The following is a 22,890-nucleotide window of genomic DNA, read 5'->3' as shown; positions in this document are numbered from 1 at the left end:
GTTAGAACTCAGCCTCTATGTTTTCTTTCCCTTATGATGGCGTGAGCCCTAGGAGGTAGTCCTGTTGTAACAACATTTTCCCTTGGCATGGCTTAGCTATGTTACAAAGATTAGCTTTCTGTTTTATAACAGAAAAGATGTCACAAACTAGTATTTATTGTTCCATGTCAAAGTGTTCCTATTAACACATTGAAATGCAGAAAAGTGATGTTTTAAGGACTTTTGATTTCCTGAGAAATTTATATGAACAGACAAATTAATCAGGTTTTCTAGACATCTTTGTACAGGCTGTGGAAATGCTAGAGAACAAACACAGGCCTCATAAAGACAGCTGGAGGAAAGCTTTTATTGCCATCACAATTACAGACACAGTGAATGTAAATGCTGCAGGGTCATATCTCCAAAACCTAGGGCAGTGTTTTGCCCAAAACCAAGCAAGTGACTTATCCCAATATGTCTACTTCCTATTTTTCCACATACATTTGAAAGGAATTGATGTGTGGAACTGGGAGATTAAGAGTTCAAAGTCTCTGAGAATTTTTCTTCCTTTGTGAAAATCAGAGATTCGTACTTGTAGTTTTGGTCAGTTTTAAAAGGTGTCTTTAAACAAGGTGATGATCATGATCATTGTGATAGTTTTCTTTTTTTTTTAATTACAATGGGCAGATTTTCAGACTGTGTCACTGGTGGATTTCTTCAATTTCTGCACATGTGCACCTTAGAATTGCTTTTATTCTCATCTGACTTCTTCATTCAAAATTCTTTTGTTCACTTTTTAAAGTTTAGTTTAATTGTCTATTACAGCATACAGCTTCAGAAAAATTAATTCCTCATTTGCTGGATACATGAGAGTTGCAACAAGTCACTGAAAGTAAAAATTAACCAAACCTGTGAATTTACTGCACAGGAATGCTCCTAATTAAGCCTTAAATGCAGTGACAAAACACATCTGTGCTTTATATGTCAAAAGTGCTGTTATACCCCCAAGCTTCTGGATGCATAGTTACTTCTGACATGGCTACCTTCTTCATTTTGCAATATGGACTTGGATTAAAATGCATTATTCCTATTGCCTTTCTTTAGTCAATATTCAGAAAAAAATTTAGAAAACAAGACTGATATAGAAACACTAGCAGTAAAGCAAAATGAGCCTTTATGCACTAATAATGTAAAATTATTTTGGAATTTTTTTTTGCCATTACATCTAACACTGAGAGCAGGGGATTCTATATGGATAAACGTACTGCTAAGCAAATTGAAGATCAGTTTGTAGCCTTTCTTAAAACAGCATTTATGCTTTCTTTCCTCGGTGCTTGGTGTAATCCCACATTCTGTAGATGAAGAAGAGTATGATAATATTGTACATGGAGCTCTTCAGAAGAAGGATGATGTATACTAAATATGCTGTCCTGTGCATTAACTGATCTGTAACAAATAGACAGAAAAGTCTTGTTTAATGTCAACCTTGTATAGCATTCTAAAAATGGATAGAAATGGAACAATGCAGTCAGTTTACAGCTGCAATTACGTTGACACCAGTGCACAGCATAAACACATACAAAATCTGTTATGTTCTTTAAATGGCTTTGCACTGCTAATGAGTTCTAGACTTAGTGGGCTTTCAGCACTAAACTGACTCTCAGTGTCACTGGGTTGTACTTCCTTGTAAAGACAAAAGCATAACTGTAGTGCTTCCAGCAGTTAGTACAATGTTTGTTTAAATCCTTTTGTGTTGTATTTATTGAAGATAATTGCTGATGATGATTCTTCCTAAATACTTTTCAAGCAAAAAAAAAAAAAAATTGTTCAAAGTTCTGGGCAATTGCTAGGCTGATGTAGCATCAGCCAAAATGTTTAACTACTCCAAGATTTTAAAAACTTGGTGGTGCTTAATGCAGGCTAATAATCTAGGAGCCCAAACAGCATCTGTAGCATCTTACTAAAGCTATCTGATAAAGGTAGGAGAGCCCCTAATAAGAAGTTAGTTAAGAGTAGAGCTGAAATGTTTTTGAATTGCCAATCCCATACTTGAAAGATTTCCTGCATACTACTAAGAAAGATAAATTTTGTGATGCTCAGATAATATTTAGCAAAATCTAATTCTTGCATGACATGAATCACTTTCCCACCTTTTAACACATTAAATTACCTCTACTAAAAACTGTTCCGCAGTCCTCGTCCTGAGAAGCAGTCTTCACAGAATCTTCTGGAAAGAGAGTTTAAATGCCTCAGTTAGGCTTTTCTTTAATTTTAACAAACATTAATTGAGAAATAGGGGAAAAAAGAGGCTGTACAGGAACAAGGCTGGGAAAATGGGAAGTTAGTATTAAATAAAAAAATGGAGCCTTAAGATGGGTCGGCAAAGCAGATATTCACAAGATATTTATTTGCAGAGAGAACTTGAAGAGGAGAAATGCTCAAAGAAGTGGCTGGGTATTTGTTGCCATAAGTGGGAGAAGTGTCTTTGCCCTTTCAGGAGTGTGCCCATTAGGCTGTTCCTTGGCAAAGTCCTTTTATTTGGAACAGGAGTCAGTTTGACCACCTGACCTTGTCAGTGAAGAAGCTGAAGTCCACTTGCTTTCACAACCTGCTGTTCTCAGAAACGAAGAATCATTTACATTGGAAGAGACTTCAGTTAATATGTTAATATTTTAGTGGTTGTTTAACAGAAAAGAACTACTGAGAATTCCCCTACTGGGAATCTTGGTGTGTTTTTTTTTCTCTAAAATACATCCTTTTTGTTCTTGAAGTAGCAAATTAGAGTTTGTTCTTGGTCATGTTGTTTGTATGCATTGATACAAACATTAAAGACATTTATATTGCATCTCTAAATACATCCTCAATCTAAATAAGCTTAAAATATATTTTTGTCAGAATATATTTTGAAGGTTGAAACGTAATTGTTGTTTATGGGCATGGTCTCACTCATTGGAGTTAGGCTAATTTTTAGCAAGTTAAGCAGAGATGGGTATGGAGAGAAGATTAATCTAAACCAATTTAGACAACTTTTTTTATAGATGATTTGAACAATTTTCATTGAGTAGAAGTTAATTTTTCTTTAAAGTTGCATTGTCTTTCAGATTTGGCTTTGCATAATGAATCCTTCCACAATTAAAAACAAAATCTTATTTTTATACATGGCTATTAACTTACTATTTCTGGATTGTGGGTAAATAACATTTTTAAACTTGCTATCAGTAACCTAATTTTTAACTTCTTAGTTTTTTATAGCTGTGACTAATGTCAGAGGGAGTCAGAGGGACTTAAACCTGTAAGCTATGAGAGGTAATACTGTTTCCAGAAACTTCTGTAATATGGAAAGTAACAGACATGTTTCAGTGCAGATCTGTTGGACCTGCAGATCTGATGAGGTTCACTACTTTAAAATAACTATTATTTTTCTGTTACAATGGGATGCTTACTTGTGGACCATAACACAGGCTGACATACTTTTCCTGGGAAAACTTCTGGTAGTTTCTCAAGTTGGGTACTTTAGCTATTGTGCCTAGGACCACAGATGTCTTCATCAATAATAGAAAGCATTATTACTCTAATTTCATAGAAAAGAAAAATGATGTTTATAATAGTACACCAAATTACATTTTTAACATGTGGAATATACCTTGTGTTGGCAGTGAAGCACTTTTCTCTTCATGCTCATATTTGCAGTAGTATTTCTTGTCTTTACTCTCTGCTGGCACGGTTAACCAACTGGCAATTGAGTATTCCTCCTCTTTTGTGGCCTGCCAAGCGTCGCCTTTTGCTACGTTGTCTGTTACCTCCTTTTCGTCTTCAGTCCATGTCACCCTAATAACTTCTGGGTAGAATTTCTCAATAAAGCAAACATACATGATCTGATTTTTATGTTTTGTCTGCAGGATTTCAGAGTTCTTTGGGGGAGAACTTCTTTTATCTGGGTGGTTATTGATGAAGAAAATTAACAAAACAGAAAGTTGGAAGATTAGTAGTGTACAGCAAATAAATACACAGACAAAAATACAAATTCTGAAGAGCAACAAAATAAATGCCTTATTAACAAATATTAATATGCTTGTAAAAATGTAAATGCTCTTTTGAGGAACATTAAGAAACTGAAATACTGTTGAATATGTCAATAGCTGTTAATGTCACTTAAAACTGAGTTAGAAATCTTCAGGTGGCTACTGAAGTGCCTATATCCCACAACCTTCCAAGCAGTTCTGCTGTCAGAGTGTATTTGACTGTTTAAGTCTCTGAAAATTATTAAATAATAGTAATATTTCCTGAACAAGCTTCATTTATTCAATAAGAAGAATTTATTATTGCTTTACAATATTTATGCAAAACAAGTACATTAAAATTTTGTCCACAGAATATTAAACATAGACCACCTACCTTTAAAATCTTAGCAGTCTCATGACCCCAGTATAAGTCCCCACTGCTATATAATGAACACCTGCTACATCCATTAATTTTTAAAAAGCCAATATTAATTTTGTAATATTTTTTAGGTTGTGAGGGAAGGGAAGATAACAATGATTGCTCTGTTTTTAAGGCATTCCATGTATTTGCCAGGTGAAGATTTTTATCAAGACAAGAGAATGGAATCACAAAATGCCCTAGACACCAAAGGCTGGCAATGCTATTCTGCCATACTAGATCTGTTTAAATGATTGAATTAAAACATCTGAAAATTTAAAACCAATACTAAACTAAAGCAGAAGTACATGCTATAGCAGGATAACATTGTCACATCTAAACAGTAAATCTAGGCAGACTTGTCTGCATAGATGTTGTGCTTTGGGGAAAATGCTCAGTATGAATATAGATTAATATATTTAAAATTAAAAGTGAGCTGTTTCCACAAGTTTATTTCACCTAATCTCCATTTCATTTGCCATTCTGGATTAAGCCTGGACGGTCTCTGGATTAGGAGGAGACAAAACAATCCAGATATTGTCCACATTGAAACGACATTTTGATATTATTTAAATGTATAGTAAATTTAAGGGTCTGATTTAGGTAAATGTTAACTTCTGCAGTGAGTGCATAGGCAGTGCTCACAGGCAATCATTTCTGCCTATGCTTAACTACAAGTGAAGGCTGAATACAGTTTTCAAAACTGACTTTTACTGCATAGAAAGTACTGCTTAAGACTATTTTTGAAGGCAGCAGAGACATTTTAGGTGTCCCTTTATCCCACTTTTTCTCTTGAATTCCTATATAAGTCTCTGCCACTGAATTTGAGCAAGTAGATGCATGGGGTTTAAGTTGTGGTCTGACTGATCGATGCAAATTTAATGCATTAAGAGAAAATACATTACTATAAAATGCATTTTTGCCAAAAACCTTTCACTTTTCTTTAAACGATCTGGCTGTTCTAGAAAAATCTTCTATATTGCATTCTCCCTGAAACAACTAACTGATCCTTGAAGTATTTCAAACTTGGTGTTTAAAGAGAAAAATTACCTACCTACCTACCTACCTACCTACCTACCTACCTACCTACCTACCTACCTACCTACCTACCTACCTTCCAAAGAGTGTCTACCTTCTGTATAATAAGAATTTCCTTCATTTTAAAGATGCCATTGTGGACTGAGTTATGTTGTACCAGAAATAAAGTTGCTGACAACTTTATGGTTCTCTAACATTAATTTAGGAGTTAATTTTATCTTCTTTATGCATCAGTCCTCCCAAGGATGAAAAATTAATTTCTAAAGTTATCTATTTGTTCCAGAGTCATATATATGTTCACAAGATCATGAAGTAGCTCTTGTCTGAGTGATACTGCACTCTGCAAAGCTTCATGAATATTTTAGAAGTTTCTTTTAGATTTTCAAAGTTTAGTAAGTTGTTCTAGCTAATTTCAGTACATATAATAGTTTGACGTTATTCTCTTAGGATATCAAGTTTAAATGATAGGCGATGAGATTAAATGAGAGGCGAGAGAGATTCTTCCAACTGCTAGTTCATCCTCCTCATTTTAGAGACTTCTGTTATCATAGAATAATTTCCACCTCTGGAATTGCCACTGTCATTCCATTTACTGTAAGAACACCCTAGGTATGCAGTTTACATGAAATACCTACATCGTGCCACAATACTGAGGAAATGCATTGCTTGAATAATTGCAGCTGTGTGCATGCATTGAAGTGTTGCTTGCATGTATATGGGTAAATGGATTGCAGTGGAGAACTGAAAGAATTAAGTTTTGCATCTATCTATCTATCTATCTATCTATCTATCTATCTATCTATCTATCTATCTATCTATCTGTCTATCTATCTATCTGTCTATCTATCTATCTAATCTCCCTATCTATACCTTTTTATGTGAGAAAAAATTCTTTGTATGCATGTTTCAGAAAAAAAAAAAAAGATGAAAACTTGTAGAATTGGCTGTAGGTTTTGATGTATTTTCAGGCTGATCTGCAAAGTCTTTGAAGTCAGCAAGATAGCTGACACTGGATTTTCTAGGCAAATTATCTGATTCTGAAGAATTTTAAAGTTTTGAATTTGCACTCCTCTGTCAGTTTTGATTCAGGTAAACATTGAAAAATGTTGTGGTTTACCTTGTTAAACAGTTTTCTAAGGCAGGTTTTAAGAGATATATAGATGTTACTTTTACACATAAAATAGAGATATGACCAGATATTTCTTAAGCTAAGATTTGTCTTTTCTCCTGTATAACACTGCAGCAAGGCTGTAAAACACTATTCAAACTATATACTGGAGTTAGGTTCATAACCAACGAGCTATTAAAAAATTAAGTTCAAAATATATGTTTATATAGATTAGCTGTCAAAAGTTTTCTTAATGAAACTCCTCTACAGTTTCTTTATAAGTATTTTTTCCTAAATGAGATTTATGAAAAAAGTCACTGTGTTCTTAAACTGAAATTTTAATTCTCACTAACCGGATGATCCTACAAAATGGAGTAATTTTATACTGACACTCAAAGCTCCTCTGTTCCACTCCAAGCCAGTGGGACCTGAGGGCACTCAGCACACTCAGCTCATAAGCAGCATTCTTGTCCTACTTGACAGCCACTTCAGGGATTATAACTGGTAAAGATACAGCATAGTCCTGACCTATGGTGAGCCTTTCCAGATACCTTAAAGAGCTGTCAGCCTTCTTTCCAAAGCTTTCCTATAGCAAAACTTTTAAAACATAAGACTGTGAAAAAACTTACTGGAGACAATGATTTTTGCACCAGAACCGAATACCAAATTCCTTCCCACTCTGGTACATTCCTTTACAGAAACGGCCATCTGAAGGATGGATGACATACAAAGGGACCTGGACAAGCTCAAGAAGTGCGTCCATGGAAATTTCATTATGTTTAACAAGACCAAGTGCAAGGTGTTCCACATGGGTCAGGGCAAGCCCTGGTATCAACACAGGCTGAGGGATGAACAGATTGAAAGCAGCCCTGCTGAGAAGGACCTGGGGGTGCTGCTGGATGAGAGGCTGGACATGACCCAGACACAAATGTGTCCTGGGCTGCATCAAAAACAACATGACCAGCAGGGCAAGGGAGGGGATTCGGCCCCTCTACTTTGCTCTGATGAGACTCCTCCTGGAGTGCTGGGTCCAGCTCTGGGGTCCCCAGCACAGGACAGATACTGACCCATTGGAACAAGCCCACAGGAGGCCAACACATTGATTAGACCTCTCCTATGAGGAAAGGCTGAGAGAACTGGTATTGTTCAGCCTGGAGAAGAGAAGGCTTTGTGTCACCTAATTGCTCCCTTCCAGTACCTGAAGGGAGCCTACAAGAAAGATGGAGACTTTTTTACAAGATCCTGTAGTGATAGGACGAGGGCGAATGGCTTCACACTGAGAGTAGCATTAGATTAGATCTTAGGAAGAAGTTTTTCCTAAGAAATCAAATTAAATTAAAAGAATTCTTCCTAAGAAATTCACCACTGTGAAGGTGGTGAGGCACTGTAAGAGAGCGTCCAGAAAAGTTGTGGATGCTCCATCCCTGGAAGTATTTAAGACCAGGTTGGATGGAGCTCTGAGCAACCTCATCTAGTGGAAAGTGTCCCTGGCCACAGCACTGGGGTTTAAACTAAATGATCATTTTCAACCCAAGCCATTCTATGATTTTGGCCAGTAAAGTACCAGATTTAACAATTATAACATGAACAACAAGATTGTCTTGATTTGGCTTTGTGAATGTAAAATATCTGGATTCAATCTCAGCTAATGCTGCTATTCATGAAGACCCTCATCTTAAATCCTGGTTTCCTCAATTTCTTAATTTTTTAAAGTTCTTAAATACGAAATAACTACAGCCCTTTTATTCAATTAATGATTCAAAAGCCTTGGGCTCATAAAGACAAAATCTTACAGAATTATAGGGATGATTGAAAATAATTTATTTTAAACTATATATAGGAAAAGCATGGCAACTACCTGATTAGGTAGGTAAGAGTTTCCACTAAAAGCAACATGCTTATCATGCCACAGATATTTCCAGTGAATTATAGGTATGATTTACTTAGTCCTTCTGGAGTAAATCATTAAACCAATCTTCGCTTGATATGTTAATATAGGTTTATGTATTAACCACGCTTAAAACTCTTCCTCTGCCTTGTATTTGTTTAGGATTCAGGATTATGGCATTTAAAGCACATGTGGGAAATGGGAAAAAATATTTTTGTCTGCTACTTTCCATTAATATAAATGCCTCTGCAAGAAAGACAAAAAAGAATCACTTCTTCATTAAGCAATTATTAAGCAGTAATTCACCATAATAAATGCTGAATAATTAATTAATTTGTTAAGCAGTTATCAAGCAATGAGAAGAACATTTGGAGGTACTAATTTATTTCTAATGGTGAAGTGTCATGTATGTGATAAAATACTTATGAATAAATTATTTATCTTTTTCCAGCCTATTCCAAAAGGATTTTTTGCAATGTCCATTGCATACTGTTCTTTGTATCTGTATTAGAAAGAGGTTTTCTTTTTTCATGCTTAATTCTCAGCTGCTTGATTCACTGCTAATTCCTTCAGTACAGCTGGAGGAAAGAATGAGGTCTCTGAAAATTATTACAGACCATTTTCCACCAGATTTCTAGGAGAACTATGATCAAAAATGGCTTGAAATAGGTTCTTTTTAGGCATGTTTGTGATCCTAAACCACTGCATTACAAATACAAGGATGAGTGTAGGAACGGTGAGCTGGGAAGGAAAATCCTGCACAAGGAATGGTGCTGGCTGAGGTTCTAAGTGGACTGAGTGACCTCTGAGATAGTATAATGCTCATCTACATGGCCACTCCAAGCTCCTATAGCTTATTTCATGAACAATAAATGTACAACTTACCTGAGACAATGAGTTTTGTACCTGAGCCGAACACCTTGTTGTAATAACCAGTCACAGTGAATAAAGCCTTTACAATATCAGTGCGGCTCAGCTGTGTTTGCATGGGTATATAGTACTCTTTAAAGAGAATCAGATTTGCTGTATAATCAATTTTTAGATGCTAGGGAAGCGAAAAAGGAGCAGTCACCCAAAATAAACGAAAGTTTAAAAAAATGGAAAAATAAAGTAATTTGCTCCTTATACACCCCCGTAAAATCAGACCCAGAGCTGGTGAATATTATATAGAGATCTGAGGAGCACGAGACTATTGACCAATATTTTTGTTATCAGTAACATGAAGCAAAACTGCATTGATTGGAATCAAAATTCCCGCTAACAAGATACACCATTTCAGCTGGACAAAATTAGACAAACTATTTTCATCTCAGATGCTTAGCTGAGCCAGATTACGGGCAAGTATCACAGCACCTAGGGTTTACTTGAGGCAAAATATTTTGAACAGTAGTAATAACTGATAATAAGCAGTTTCTGCAAAACCTAGGAAGAGAGAACAGCCTTCCATCTCTGCCTGTCTTAAAGGTGAAACTTACTGTTCTGGGCATATCTGAGATAACTCATTTTCATTCACAGTCAGACACAGTCCAAAAGAAAAATGTTTAGCTTTTCAAAGAATATGTGTAACACAGAGGTTGGACATATTATTTTCAGAATTAATTAGGAATATCACGAAGGTCAAATGTGCATATCTAGAGATAAAAAACATTTTTCTGTTCTCCAAATGCTGTCTTTGCCATATTTAAATTCATTTTTACATAGAAAATCATAATGGGATAAGTTATAGGTCTCTGCTGCAATAGCTGTTGTGTTTCCCCCATTTCATGCATAAATACAGAACAATTACATTGTGTTCTGCAAATGCAAATGGAAATGCTGTTTAAGGGGAAATCCTGCAAAGTATTCAGAACAGTTAGAATTAGAGAGAATTAAAATAGCAGAGCACTTCATGCCAGCCAATATCTAGCTGTATTAAAAAGCATTTTAAAAGTAGTCAAGTTTTACATTTTGTACTTACTTGAAACTCTAAGTTCAGTTCCACTTCCAAATATTTTGACATCAGGATCCCACAGTCTGATAATCCTTATCAATATCTCCTGCACTGCACTTTTCTTGCATAGGCTACAGAAAAAGTCTCTCTGGTTTAGAGGCTGTTGATAAATCTGACTGAGTGCTTTAGCTGAATTTTAAACTTTGCTTAGAGTGTCATTTCTAGAAATACTTTAATTTTTGTAGTGAGTAAAAAGTTCTGAAAATTTTTGGTCAGAGGCATGGACAGAAAACGTTTTAAATTTCTCTGCAATTCTCCCCAGCAGTTTGCAATTTGAATTAATTATAGCCACCTTGATAATGTCATGTAGTTTCTGACTAACATACTCTTGGCGTTGCTATATGCTTTATACTGAAAACAGCATTCATCCTTTTGATTGCATAGCTTCACCACAAGTGAAAATAATACAAATACAAAAGTAAACCAGTTGCTTTCAGTACAGTCAGGACTTAGAAATTTATTGCACTCAGGGAATTTTTCTTCCCAATCAATTTAGACCACTTCTGTCAATAAGAAACTTTTTCATTTCTCACATGCAGTTCTAGGAGTTAACTTTCAAGCAGTTCACTATTGTTTCCTAGAACAGGATGAAACCATCCCAATATATAAATCTACCTACCCAACTGGGGCACCATGTGCTGTTCACAAACAAAATATGATTTAACAGGGACAAAATAATTTTCCCCACAGTCTTTCATTCTTGATTATCCAAGAACTTGAATGATTATCTGAAAATCTGTTCAATGATAATGGTACTTACCAGAGACAACTAGCTTTGTTCCCGTGCCGAAGTATTTGATCCAGGTGCTTCACACTATGTTTTGACTTTACAATAAGCCAGCATGCTCTCTTGATGTAGCATTGATGAAGAAAATCCCAACTTTTCCCAATCATCCATGGGAGTCTGCATGAAGACCAGGGCCTTGGCTGCTGGGAGGTCATCAGGAATTTCAGATGTGCATCTGGATATTCAGCCGATAGCTAATGTCCTTCAGAAAAAACCTCTTTCCTGTTAGATAACCCTCCACCTAATGTCTTAGAACTAGATTAGGAATTCTCTTTGATTTTAGACAGTAAAAAAGAACACAAAGTTCTGCATTAAAATAAATATGTACCTTCAGATGAAAATCCTGCTCTTTACCAAAGGTGTCCACCTGCAGTTACATGATATCAAGTACTACTAGCATGGAGTCAGTTTTCATTGTTGGAACACAGAAAACAGAAAGGAACGAAAGCCAAAAGCACTGTGAAAGTGTCTGTGTGCTGCATGTGGTCCCAAGAAAGTGGTTATTGTCTGCCCATCTCTTGGAATCACTCCAGGCTTTGCTGCAGCAACTCACTGGCAGCTTTTTATATAACAACCGGTGGGAAAAGGAGGCTTTTCCTTGAGTGGGTTTTTTTATAAAACAGCCCAAGATAACATCAGAGGAGTCACTACTACTGTCAATCAAACAGCCCGCATGCTTAGTTTGGCATTTAAAATAAACTGAGTTAGAGTTTACTCCTGGGATCTCTTGTAGCATACTGACTGCAAAATTATGTTCAGAAATTACTATTTGTGGCGAGAGAGAGGAATTAGAGGGTGAAGGTCTTTCACCTGAAGTAGGTGCAAAAACCCCAGTGGTCTACTTTGAAATCTTCTGAACAGAAACACCCTAATCACAACCACAAATCAAGGGCAGGAGTGACGTAGACAGAATTACACTTACTGGTGCTTTTCCTGCTTCACCCTTTGACATGCAGTGAAGGAAACCACCTCAGTTCTGGCCAGACAGTGTTAATTTTTGCAGTAGATGGGAGAGTGCATGGCTAGGACACACAAGTTACTCTACATAACCTCACCTTATTGCTGGATGTGGGGGAATGAAGTCATTTCTGGGGGATAAGGTGATTACTTGACTCTGACAATATGTCCTTCTGGTCAAGGACATGTGGCAGAGTGAGCAGTTGGGTAATACTGGTTCTGGGCTGGAGGGAGCAGTCAGCTAACGCCAGTTTCAAGCAATCAAATGAGAATCATGTTGTATGTTACACACTTCATCATTAACATTGTTGCTGTTATTGTTTGGTTTTTATCTCATTGCTGTTTATGGTAAATAGCTCTTATCTCAACCCATGATTTTTGCCTTCTGTGCCTTCAATTCTAATCTCAAGCTCTCCACAAGAGAGTAGGGGGAGCTAGCAAGTATGACATGGGTTGAAGAGCATGGGAGCACTACACTGGGGAGTACCATTCCTAAGCCATGACAGCCTTACTTGGTGTTCAAATGGAGTATGAAACGTTGAGATAATGACAGGTCTGTCCAGAGATGGTTAAAAACAAATTTGCTCGATCTGTTCACATGGTTGTGGTACCTAACACTGTATGTGCTCCTTTGTGTGCTCTTTTTCAGAGCAGGGAAAAGGATCAGGGTTTCTTTGTTCATGTATTGGGCAATATTAGCTAATGACATGACAACATCAAAGTCAATGAGGAACATTTGGGATGTGTATTCAGTGTTGCTCTCCTACCCTTACCTTGGGCACAGCCTTTGGGGTTCTATTAATAATCATAGCCAGTTTGTGGAAGGAGGAAGAGAGGATGATTTTCCCAAGATTTTCACCCCCCTTTTCTGCTTCAGGCCTGTTACAACAGCTTTTGAGAATTCTGAATTTCCCTTGGGTGTTAAAGAAAGCATATTTTTGTTGCCAGATCCCCTCAGTGCGGCCCGCATCATGTTTAGAGTCAGGACAGAGATACATAGGGGGTTATTCAGAGATCTAACTTGAGAGTGGATAGTATGAGTGCCATGAAAGGTAGGAGATAATGGGCCAGTTTTGAAGGATTACTCTGCTCCAATGTTTTGTAAGTTCACCCACCCCTGACATCTACAGCTTTGAGCTAGAGTGAGATGAAGGTTTTGCTCTAAGGTTGCGGGAGAAATCCCCTTATGGTGAGCAAAAACTCACCCCCATTGTCCCCTGTAAGTTCATATGTAAAATGATTACTAGAAAGTTCTTTGTTCCTCCTGTTGTTATTGGTTTTTATTTGCTGCATTGATATTAATATTCCTAACCCCAGTTTGTGATTGGTACCTTGTCCCTCATATTCCTCCCCTAACCTAACCTATCCTATATATATCACTGATCCTACCCTGCCCCTTGCCTTTTTAGTGCACCCTATACCCTGTTTGCAGTCTCTGCTCTTCGTTGTTTTTGCTGATTGAAACGATCTCTTATTTTCAGGTCACTAAGTCATGCCTGTCTCTGTTTATTTGCCATGCGAACTTTCTCCAAGTAGTCCTGAGGTGACATCTCCAAATAGTCCTGACATGCCACCCAGGCCTGGTGTGCCACACTGCAGGACACTGGCAGAGGTGTAACTTCCTGCAATGTGCCCTGCCTACTCTTTACTGGACATAGTTCAACACCAGACAGCACCCTCAGCGGGGAGAGGAGGAAAACAGACCAACAGGCACTGTGGCCACTCAAACTGCAGCTGAATGACTGGAATAACCCATGCTAGTACAGAAGAAGAAATCCAAGACAAAATCAGTTTGTTTAGTGAGGGATGAAAAATAGGGCCCTGTAGTGGTTTGTTAATTTTAGATTTCGCTACTTATGAGATTTTCTGGTTAATGCACTAAGGAGTGTGGTGGGTTTAGTGTTGGCTAATCACCAATGCACTCACTTGTCGTGAGATAGGATTAGGAGAAAAGCAAAGCAGGCTCAAAACTTTAAAACAGTAAAAAGAAAAACTTATTAACGGTAATTAAAAGAAAGAGTAATCAGAACAAAACCTTCAGAACACTTCTCATCCTCTCACAACCTTTTCTTTCTTGCTGACAGTGTAAAGAAAGAAAATTTAAAATTTCAGTCAGCTTACCACCTCTAGAATAGTCTTTCTTCAGTTTATTTAGGGAGATAAGTCCTTCTTGTTAATGTCATGGAGACTTCTCTACAAGAAAAACTGTTCTCTCATAGCTCTAGTGAATAGCAGCCTCTTGGAGAAATTTGTAATTGTGAACTCTCTCTCATCTTTTATAAGCTTTTTTCACAGTTGTGTTTATGACGATGTTAATTTATGGGGTATTGTTTTAAAGATCAACTGTTTAAAGGTAAAAGGTCTCATTATCTATCTCTCAAATTATCTTTATCTTTAGGAGCAGAGATCTTCTTTTCTTCTTGAGGGCACAGGACTACTCTTCTCTCCTCTGTTCAAACTTCTCAGGATCACAGCTACTTTAACATCTGCTTACTTTAGTATGGAAGCTTTTGCTCAATATCTACAATTTGAACATCTCTCTATACTTTTATGTGTTATAGGGAAAAGGATTCTTTCTCTATAGCTTTATAAGAGGATTTCAGCCCCAAGATCAAGGCATTTTCTCATCCCTCCCATCTGGGACTTGACTTCCTCTTCACTAACTTTAGTGTTTTTATGTTGCTCTTTTACATATTTGCATCTTGCTCTTTTTTTTACTCAAGAGAGGATTAAGGAACTGAAAGAGTTAACATCTCACTTGAAGTTTGTATACAGTTACCTAAACTACGACTAGAAGGGCAGCTAAAATGTAATCAGTCAGTCTGAAACTCAGCAGCAACACACCAAAACAGGAGGGAGAGGGTGTATAGCTTCTCTTTCCCCCCCTACTAGTACAATAGTTGTACTAGTAGAATCTAATCTGAGCCGTCTCGGCCCAGGCTGTTCCTGAAAGTTAACAGACTCAGCTCAGCCCCAGGATAGTACCAAGATGTTAGAAATTGCAACCACAGCCTGACCTCCGACACTCCCTCCCCGGATCAGCAGCCCATAAAAAGCCAGCAAGCGTCCAGCAGGGAGAAAGGAGGTGGCCCCGCCCGGCCTGGCCTAGCTAAGACAGGGGCTGGGGCCTGTTACCTCTTTACCCACCAGAAGAGAAAGAAAGTTTTTACAAAATTTTCCATATTTAACATGTGTTTTTCACAGAGGTGTGTACAGCTTCCCAGTAGTTCGGTAGACTGTCAGATACACGAAAGCTTTTACATCATATCTGTAGATGCCTCTCAGGCAAAACCCCTACAGGAGCTCACAACAGGAGGAAGAAGCAAGGCCAGAGATAGACACTAATCCCTACTCCAGGTGAGCTGTGAGATATGTGAAAAGATTTCAGCTGCCAGTCAGGAGAGCCCTTGGTGACCTTCCTGCTCTGATGCCGGGAAATCCTGGCCCACAACATAAAAGTAGAAGGTAGTGAAGCCAAGCAGCTGAGATGCTTGTTCTGGGATCTGAGCGTTGGCAAGGGGATTGGGAAGAGGACAGAAACTTTCAGCCTCTGAAGGCATCTCCTGTCAAGTGGAAGGGAAAGGATTCTTTCATTCTCTCAAAGATGATCCAACAGCGTACCCAAGAAGCTGGAATACCATGGAAAAAGGTATCCAGTACCTGAGCGAATAAGCTGTGCTGAAGGTAACCTTTAGGGATTCAAATAACAAGCAGTCCCTTGTCCAGTGTACACAATGTATGTGGCAGAAGCTCTTGTATGGAGCTTGCCATCATCATACACCAACCCTCTGAAATCCTTTTCATTGATGACAATGAAAGAAGAAGAAACACTGCTTCAGGTGATTACCTGAGTCTAACAATATGTTCTTCTTTTTTCCTCCCTTCCAACCTAAGCCTTGGCTGTGGAAACATTGCCCAAGGCTCTGGACAGACTCAAAAGATTCAAGTATGTTAGAGAGGAAATGTCTGATGTTCTGCCAGTATGGACCACAGTCTCTTCTACTGGGAGCATGCAGCTCCCTGTTCAAGAGTGAGGTATGTACCACAAGGTAACCTAGAGGTGGTTTTACTTGTATGACTACAGAGAGGACATGAGGAAGCACCTCTGCCCTAGCAGCACAAGTACATGAGTGTGCTGGTTTAAAAACACAGGTGGAAAATTAAACCCCATTTAAGCTTCTCTTCCCCCCCAAACCCCCACTTAGTGAGAGACTTAAAGCAGAGATTCTGAGTTAAAAAACATTTACTTGAGAAAAAACCACGAATCAAATAAGAAAAATTACCAGTAACTATATTAAAGTACACAAAACAAAGGTGATTTACATACAGAAGGTTATTCACCAAGACCCTGCACAACCTGAGACAAAGAAAGTGAGACCTGGCCCCTCCTCCCATGCACTGGGCCATACAGCTCCTGGGAAACTAGCTAGGGAGTCTGAATGGGAGCTATGCTGCTGAAAAATGCTGGCTCCATCAGTTGCAGCAGTGGTCCCAATGCAGGAGTCCCTTTCCCCAGGGCAGTGGTTATCCCAGTAGTGGTCCTGGTGGGCACTACAGCTTGTATTGGGGTTGTTGGCAGCTGCAGAATTAACAGCAATAGTAGCAGCAGCTGTGGCAGCAGCAGCATTTACCCCTTTTGGGTTTCTCATGGCCTTGTGTTTAAGGGAACAGTTTATTCTTTCCCATGCCCAAGGTGAGACTGACTGCTTCCAGTTTCTGATGCAGCTTGCTCAGCCTTTTCTGCTGCAACCAAACTCCAGCCATGATGTAAATGGTATGGAATTAAACAGTGTTAGAAACTCCACCGTTCTTTTTTAGCTTTGTACCCAGGACAACCTCTGCAGGAAATTTTTCAAGGATAAATGCCCCTCCACTTTGCAGTGGGCAAATCCTCAGACAAAATAGGAGGGCTGATGTTACTTCTCATCCTCTTGAAGGGACCTCCAGTTCATGTTTACAAGAACTGAGAAATGAGTACTATGACCAGAAGTAGAGGGGACTCCAGCCAGGTGGAGAAAAGGGACAATCAGATCTATTGGACTGTGTGAATCTGATGGCCTGACGCAAGACTGCAAGGCTTTAATTGACACTGGCACACAATGAACCCTGATGCCATCAAGATCTATAGGGACAGAATCTGTCTTTATTACTGGGGTGATAGGCACATCCCAACAGCTGACAGTACTGGCAGCTGAGGTGAGCCTGAATGGGAACAGAATGCAAAAAGACCCCATGTGTCCTTGGCAGAGATTACCTTGGGAGAGGGTATTTCAAGGACCCAAGAGGGCATTGTTGGGCTTTTGGGATAGCTGCTGTGGAGACAGAGGAAATTAGACAGCTGAACACCTTGCCTGGTCTCTCAAAGGACCCTTCTGCTGTGGGACTGATAAAGGTCAAAGAACAACAGGTACTGATCACTGCCACAGCAGTGCATCATCAGCAATACTGCACCAACCGGGACTCTGTGACCCTCATCCATGAGATGATTCATGAACTGGAGAGCCAGGGAGTGGTCAGTAAGACTCACTCACCCTTTAACAGTCCCATATGGCCAGTGTGTAAGTCCAGTGGAGACTGACAGTGGACTATCGGGGCCTGGCTGAAGTCACACCACCACTGGGTGCTGCTGTGAAAGACAGGCTGGAACTTCAGTATGAACTGGAGTACAAGGCAGCAAAGTAGTGACACCATGGACATTGCTATTATGTTTTTCTCCATTCCTTTAGCAGCAAAGTGAAGGCTACAGTTTGCTTTTACCTGGAGGGGTGTCCAGTAAACATGGAATGGGCTGCCTCAGGCGTGGAAACAGCCCCACTATTTGCCATGGACTGATCCAGACTGTATTGGAAAAGAATGAGGCTACAGAATACTTGCAATACAATGGTGACATTATTGTGTGGGGCAACACAGCAAAGGAAGTTTAAATAGAAGAGGAGGAAGAAGCCTTACCATATAACCAGCTACTGGAAAATGAAAAGTGATACCTTCTCTTTACTGATGGCTCCTGCTGTATTGTAGCAATACACTGAAAATGGAAAGCTAATATATGGAGTCCTACATGGTGAGTCAAAGAAGCTATTGAGGCATAGGGTGGATCAGGTCTATTTGCAGAGCTGAAAGCTGTCTAGCTGGGTTTAGATATCACTGAATGAGAGAAATAGCCTGTGCTCAACCTCAACCCTTACTCATGGATGTTAGTAAATGCTCTGTGGGGTGGATGGAGAGATGCTAAAAGAACAATTGGCAGTGTAGAGGTAAACACATCTGGGCTGCTGAACTGTGGCAAGACATCACTGGTACAGAAGTTGGTTGGAGAAGTACCTCATGTAAATGCACAAGTACCCAAGAGTTGGCCACAACAACAGACAGGTGGAATGGGCTGCCAAAATTAGTGTCTGAGATGGATCTTGACTGGCAATGATAAATTATTTCTGGCTCACTGGGCCCATGACACCTCAGGTCATCAGGGAAGAGATGCAACAAACAGATGTGTTCTTGATCAAGGGGTGGACCTAATCATGGGCATTGTCTAACAGTTTATCCACAACTGGGAAACACGAACTGCAATAAAGCAGGCCAAGAGGGTAAAGTCTCTGTGGTATGGGGAACCGTGGTTGAAATATAAATATGGGAAGTCTGGCAAATTGCTTGCATCACACTCCTGCAAACACAACAAGGCAATTGCTACATTCTTACAGTGGGGGAAGCAACCACTGGATGGCTGGAGACCTACCCTGTGCCTCACACCACTGACAAGACCACCATCTTGGGCCTTGAAAAGCAAGTTTTATGGCAATGCGGCATCCCAGAAAGAAATGAGTCAGACTTATTCTAAAAATGGCCTCACAGACAGCTGGGCCAGAGAGCACAGTATTATTGAGTGGGTGTATCGTATTGTCTCTCATGCATCAGCCTCTGGGAATGTCAAAGCCTCCACATATCAGAGAAGGGGATAAAGTCTCATGGTGCATATGAGGAATATATGTTAGAGATAGACAATTTGGATTAGTCCTGCCTCAAGCAAAGGGAAAGCCATCCATGAGATTTTTTTTGGAGAAGGGCCTGGGTGCACATGGTGGGTAATGCAGAGAGATGGGGTGTTGTAGTGTGTTTGTTAAGTTTATTGTATTACTCCCCCCATTTTATGTATTGTTTCCCCGTTTAATGTAAATGGTTCTGCCCTCCCCAGTTTTCCCACCGTAGCTCTACCGTCCCTTATGTTACTATGGTTACCCCTGCCCTTGGTAATGTCTGTCACCTAAGTTATATAATTTCTCCTCCCCCTTATCTCCTTATAAGTAAACTTTTCCTCCTCCCTGGGCCCAGTCAATCACCCCCCACTCCTCCTAGCTTTCCAGAATCTTCTTCCCTCTGGGGGTTGTGGTTGGCTGTGGTCCCGGAGCCCCTCCTTTACTTTGTATTTATTGGGTTCCCTGTTATGTCAGTTATGTTAAGTTCATCCCTTCACCCTTCCCTATTGGCTCCCTGTAAATCCCTCCCATATACACCCCCTTCCTTTATAACCTCACTTCTCCCTCCCCTCGTGGCGATTCCCTGGTTGATGCTCCTCGGTTGGCTTCATCAATAAACTGACCTTCTCCCCCAGTGAGAGTGCTACTCCTTTTTCTCGTCCCATCAGCAGCGAGCTCAGTCCGCAAGCCAGCTCAGCCTGAGGCCTATAGACGCTAAGGGGGGCTGGCAGTTAATGCAGCAGGGTGTCGGCCATTGACCCTCTGCTAGCCGGACGCTGCCCTGTTGGCCACATGCACCTCGCTGCGATGGGGAAATGCAATTTGTCCCTCAAGGGGATTTGATCTTTTGGTAAGATAAGTCTGTAATGTTGAATTGTATAATATTGGTTGCTGAATGACACTGCCACTGTATGCCATAGCCACCTTGGACAACGAGCGTGGACTGCCCCAGGTACACCAGGTCATGATCTCCCGATGCAGCTTGCAACCACCCAACAGCACACCAGCCCTCCTGCCCTGGAAGACACCTAGGACAGATAGAATCCACAGTCATGGACTAAATGAACTCAACAGACATCTTGGAGGGATGGCCATTGACTACAGAAATTATATTCATACTTTTGTATTTATATGGATATGTGTATATATAAACATAGCTGGAAGGTGTAGGATCTGAGTATGATATAGATGGTATAGAACCAGGAACAGATAATGTCCTGGCTTTGGCCAAGACAGGGTCATTTTCTGCAGTAGCAGGAGGGGCACCTGTGTTCTACACCACCTTGTGTCACTGATGGGCGCAGGGGAAAAGGGGGTCTCTCTTGGTTGGGGAAGCATGGCAGTGGTTCATGTTTTGCATGGCTCTGTGTGGTGAGTTTCTGCACATTTGCCTATTTTTTGAACACTACTATTAGTATTGTTGCTGTTACTGTTCCTTTTCTTATCACATTGCTGTTTCCAGTAAACTGTTCTTATGTCAAACCAGGATCTCTTACTTTTCTGCCTTCAGTTCTCCTCTCTAGCTCACTGCAGGTGGTAGGGGGAAGGGGAAGTGGGAGTGAGGGAGCAGCACAAGGTTTGCAGTGATTCAGTGGGAACACTAAATTGGGGGATACCATTCCTAAACCATGACAATCCTAATTGTTTTAACATGAAATGGATGAAGAAAATGATTATAAGCAGCACATCATCAGCTCTGGTAGGTAAGACATTGCAAATCTCTAATTTGAAATGATCTGTGTGGAATTTCGTGGTAACTGAATTAGAGTAGACAGGGTTTACAGTTTTTCCAACATCTTACAGTTGCTTACATGTACAGCAGGGAATATCACATGGTGAAGCTTTTTCTCATAAGTGCTAGGCAGTGGCAGGCATATAATTCCCACCACTGAGGTACTTCCTTCAGCACACTGTATTTCTTCTCTGCCTACTCTTTCCTATGGAGAAAAGTGGCCAGACTAGAAGATTACTGCTTCTCTGTTTGCTCCCCTAAAGACTGCCAGAATTATGCCATGGATGTGTAAAAGCACCAAAGAAGCAGGTAAGTGTCCAGTATTTAGGTGCTAAGCTTTAAGGCAGTGAAGATTTCCTTTGCCCTTAAAATATTAGGTGTGTGTTGAAGACAGGACTGCTAATGATAAACCAGACTTTGAGAAGGACATCTGCGCGGGATTACCCACTCTTTTGGAGTAGCAGAAAAAGGTTGGGCTTTTCAGCAGCTCACTCAGATGCAGTGAGAAGACTGGTGAGGTGGCACAGTTACAACCTTGTGGTTCAGATGTTGCGGGTGTTTTTTTGCCTTGATGATCTTTGTGTTTCTATCACAGTGAGGATCCCAGTAGGCACAGTAGTAAGTAGCAGCATCATCTGGAATTACATCTTTTATTGTAAGAACACACCGCTTCTGGACAGAACTTATCTCAGTCATGTATCTGTTTGCTTGAAAGCCACTTTCAATGGCAACTCTGCCTCCTGAAACAAACAGAAGCCTCTCTGGAGCGTCACCCTCCTTCTGCTTATACCAGTGTATGACGATGTCATCAAAATTTGCCTCTAATGTTTGAATTTCACATGTCATCCGTGCACTTTTTTGAAACTTGGTGATGGATATAGGACTCTGCATGGGAATTTCCTGTGCAAATCCATCTAGAAAAGAGAAGAGGATAAATTATGTAATTAGCTGGAATTCAGGGATTTGGAAAGATGCCTGTTATGGATGCAAAGCCATGGGTGCCTGTGAGGAAAGGTAGGAAACTAAGGCAGTACTTACAAGACCAAGAGGCTGTGGCCACAAACACTACGAGCAGCAGCATGTTTGCTTGTCACGCTTCGCTCTCATTGAGATTCAGAGGAGGAAGACAGGGACTCCAAATGGGAGCCGTTTTATACGGAAGGAGGAAGTGGCTCTCTTGAACAGTCTTGAGTGATGAACTTTCTGTGTGCAAGCAGATGGGATGTTTTTGCAGAAAATCCTCTCCGGACTGTCAAACATTAAAATTGGTAAAAAGGCTGTAGTCCTGTCTGCTTTTCAAGTAAATATGGGAAATATTGATAAAATCCAAGGATTGTGGCCCTATAAAACTCAGTCAAAGTGACTGAGAAAAGATTGCAACCAAGAGGAGGTCCAGATATGTATGGTGGAGTGAAGGTTTCAGCCTGGAGGTTACCCTGGTGGGCAGTGATTGCATACCTCACCTGAGAGGTGCAGAGAGGTGCACAGTGCCAGAGCAGATGAGGACTGCCTTTTGCTGCTCCAGCTTAGTCACCTAGATGCAAGGTGCAGAAGTGCCCAGGGTGCCCCTGTGCTGGTACTGCCCTCCACCAAAGCTGAAGACCATCAACCTGCAGAGACTGCAGTGACTGCAGAAGCTTGACTGTTGGGACTTGCCTTTGCTTTGATTTGGGGTGCGGGAGGAAATGCACAGCCGCAGGATTTCAGTTTCATAGCTTAGCTGACATGCAAACAATTCTTGGAAAAAAGGCTGGAAAATAAAAGAGAACACCTGTTGTCAACAGCCATTGCAGAGAGACATCTTGATGAGTGGGTTTGATGCTGTGGGGTCTTCCCTGTGACTGATGAGCCCAGGCTGATCCTCCTCCACCAAAGGCTACATCTTTCTTGCTCCCAACTTTCCATCTGGTCTCAGGGGTCTGGGATACCTGAAGGCCATTTTATGGGTAAATGCTGAGGCAAACGAAATACTGAGTACCTCAGGTTTTTCCATGTCATACATCACCAGTTTCCCTGCCCCA

At 40.1% G+C, this 22,890-nt stretch overlaps 1 protein-coding gene across 1 annotated transcript; it reads right to left on the bottom strand.

Annotated features, from left to right (window-relative positions):
- Positions 1-322: 322 nt before the first annotated feature.
- On the bottom strand, positions 323-22,418 carry LOC134419363 (immunoglobulin kappa light chain-like). The gene is made up of 6 exons (XM_063158463.1): positions 21,908-22,418; positions 21,469-21,783; positions 9,318-9,362; positions 3,623-3,913; positions 2,150-2,206; positions 323-1,425 (listed from the first exon to the last, which is right to left on the bottom strand). Exons 1-6 carry the CDS (start codon positions 21,948-21,950, stop codon positions 1,292-1,294), a joined length of 885 nt encoding a protein of 294 aa, XP_063014533.1. The 5' UTR covers positions 21,951-22,418; the 3' UTR covers positions 323-1,291.
- Positions 22,419-22,890: the final 472 nt, after the last annotated feature.

This window comes from Melospiza melodia, chromosome 1 (assembly GCF_035770615.1).
Source record: "Melospiza melodia melodia isolate bMelMel2 chromosome 1, bMelMel2.pri, whole genome shotgun sequence".
NCBI classification, from domain to species: domain Eukaryota; kingdom Metazoa; phylum Chordata; class Aves; order Passeriformes; family Passerellidae; genus Melospiza; species Melospiza melodia.
This window is presented reverse-complemented; position numbering and strand designations above follow the sequence as displayed.

Coding starts and splice junctions, on each gene's coding strand:
- LOC134419363 (XM_063158463.1), bottom strand. CDS start 21,950: ATGCTGCTGCTCGTAGTGTTTGTGGCCACAGCCTCTTGGTCTT. Junction 3,914..9,317: donor TACAAAACTCATTGTCTCAG/GTAAGTTGTACA, acceptor ATAACCACCCAG/ATAAAAGAAGTTCTCCCCCA. Junction 2,207..3,622: donor TGCTTCACTGCCAACACAAG/GTATATTCCACA, acceptor CTCTCTTTCCAG/AAGATTCTGTGAAGACTGCT.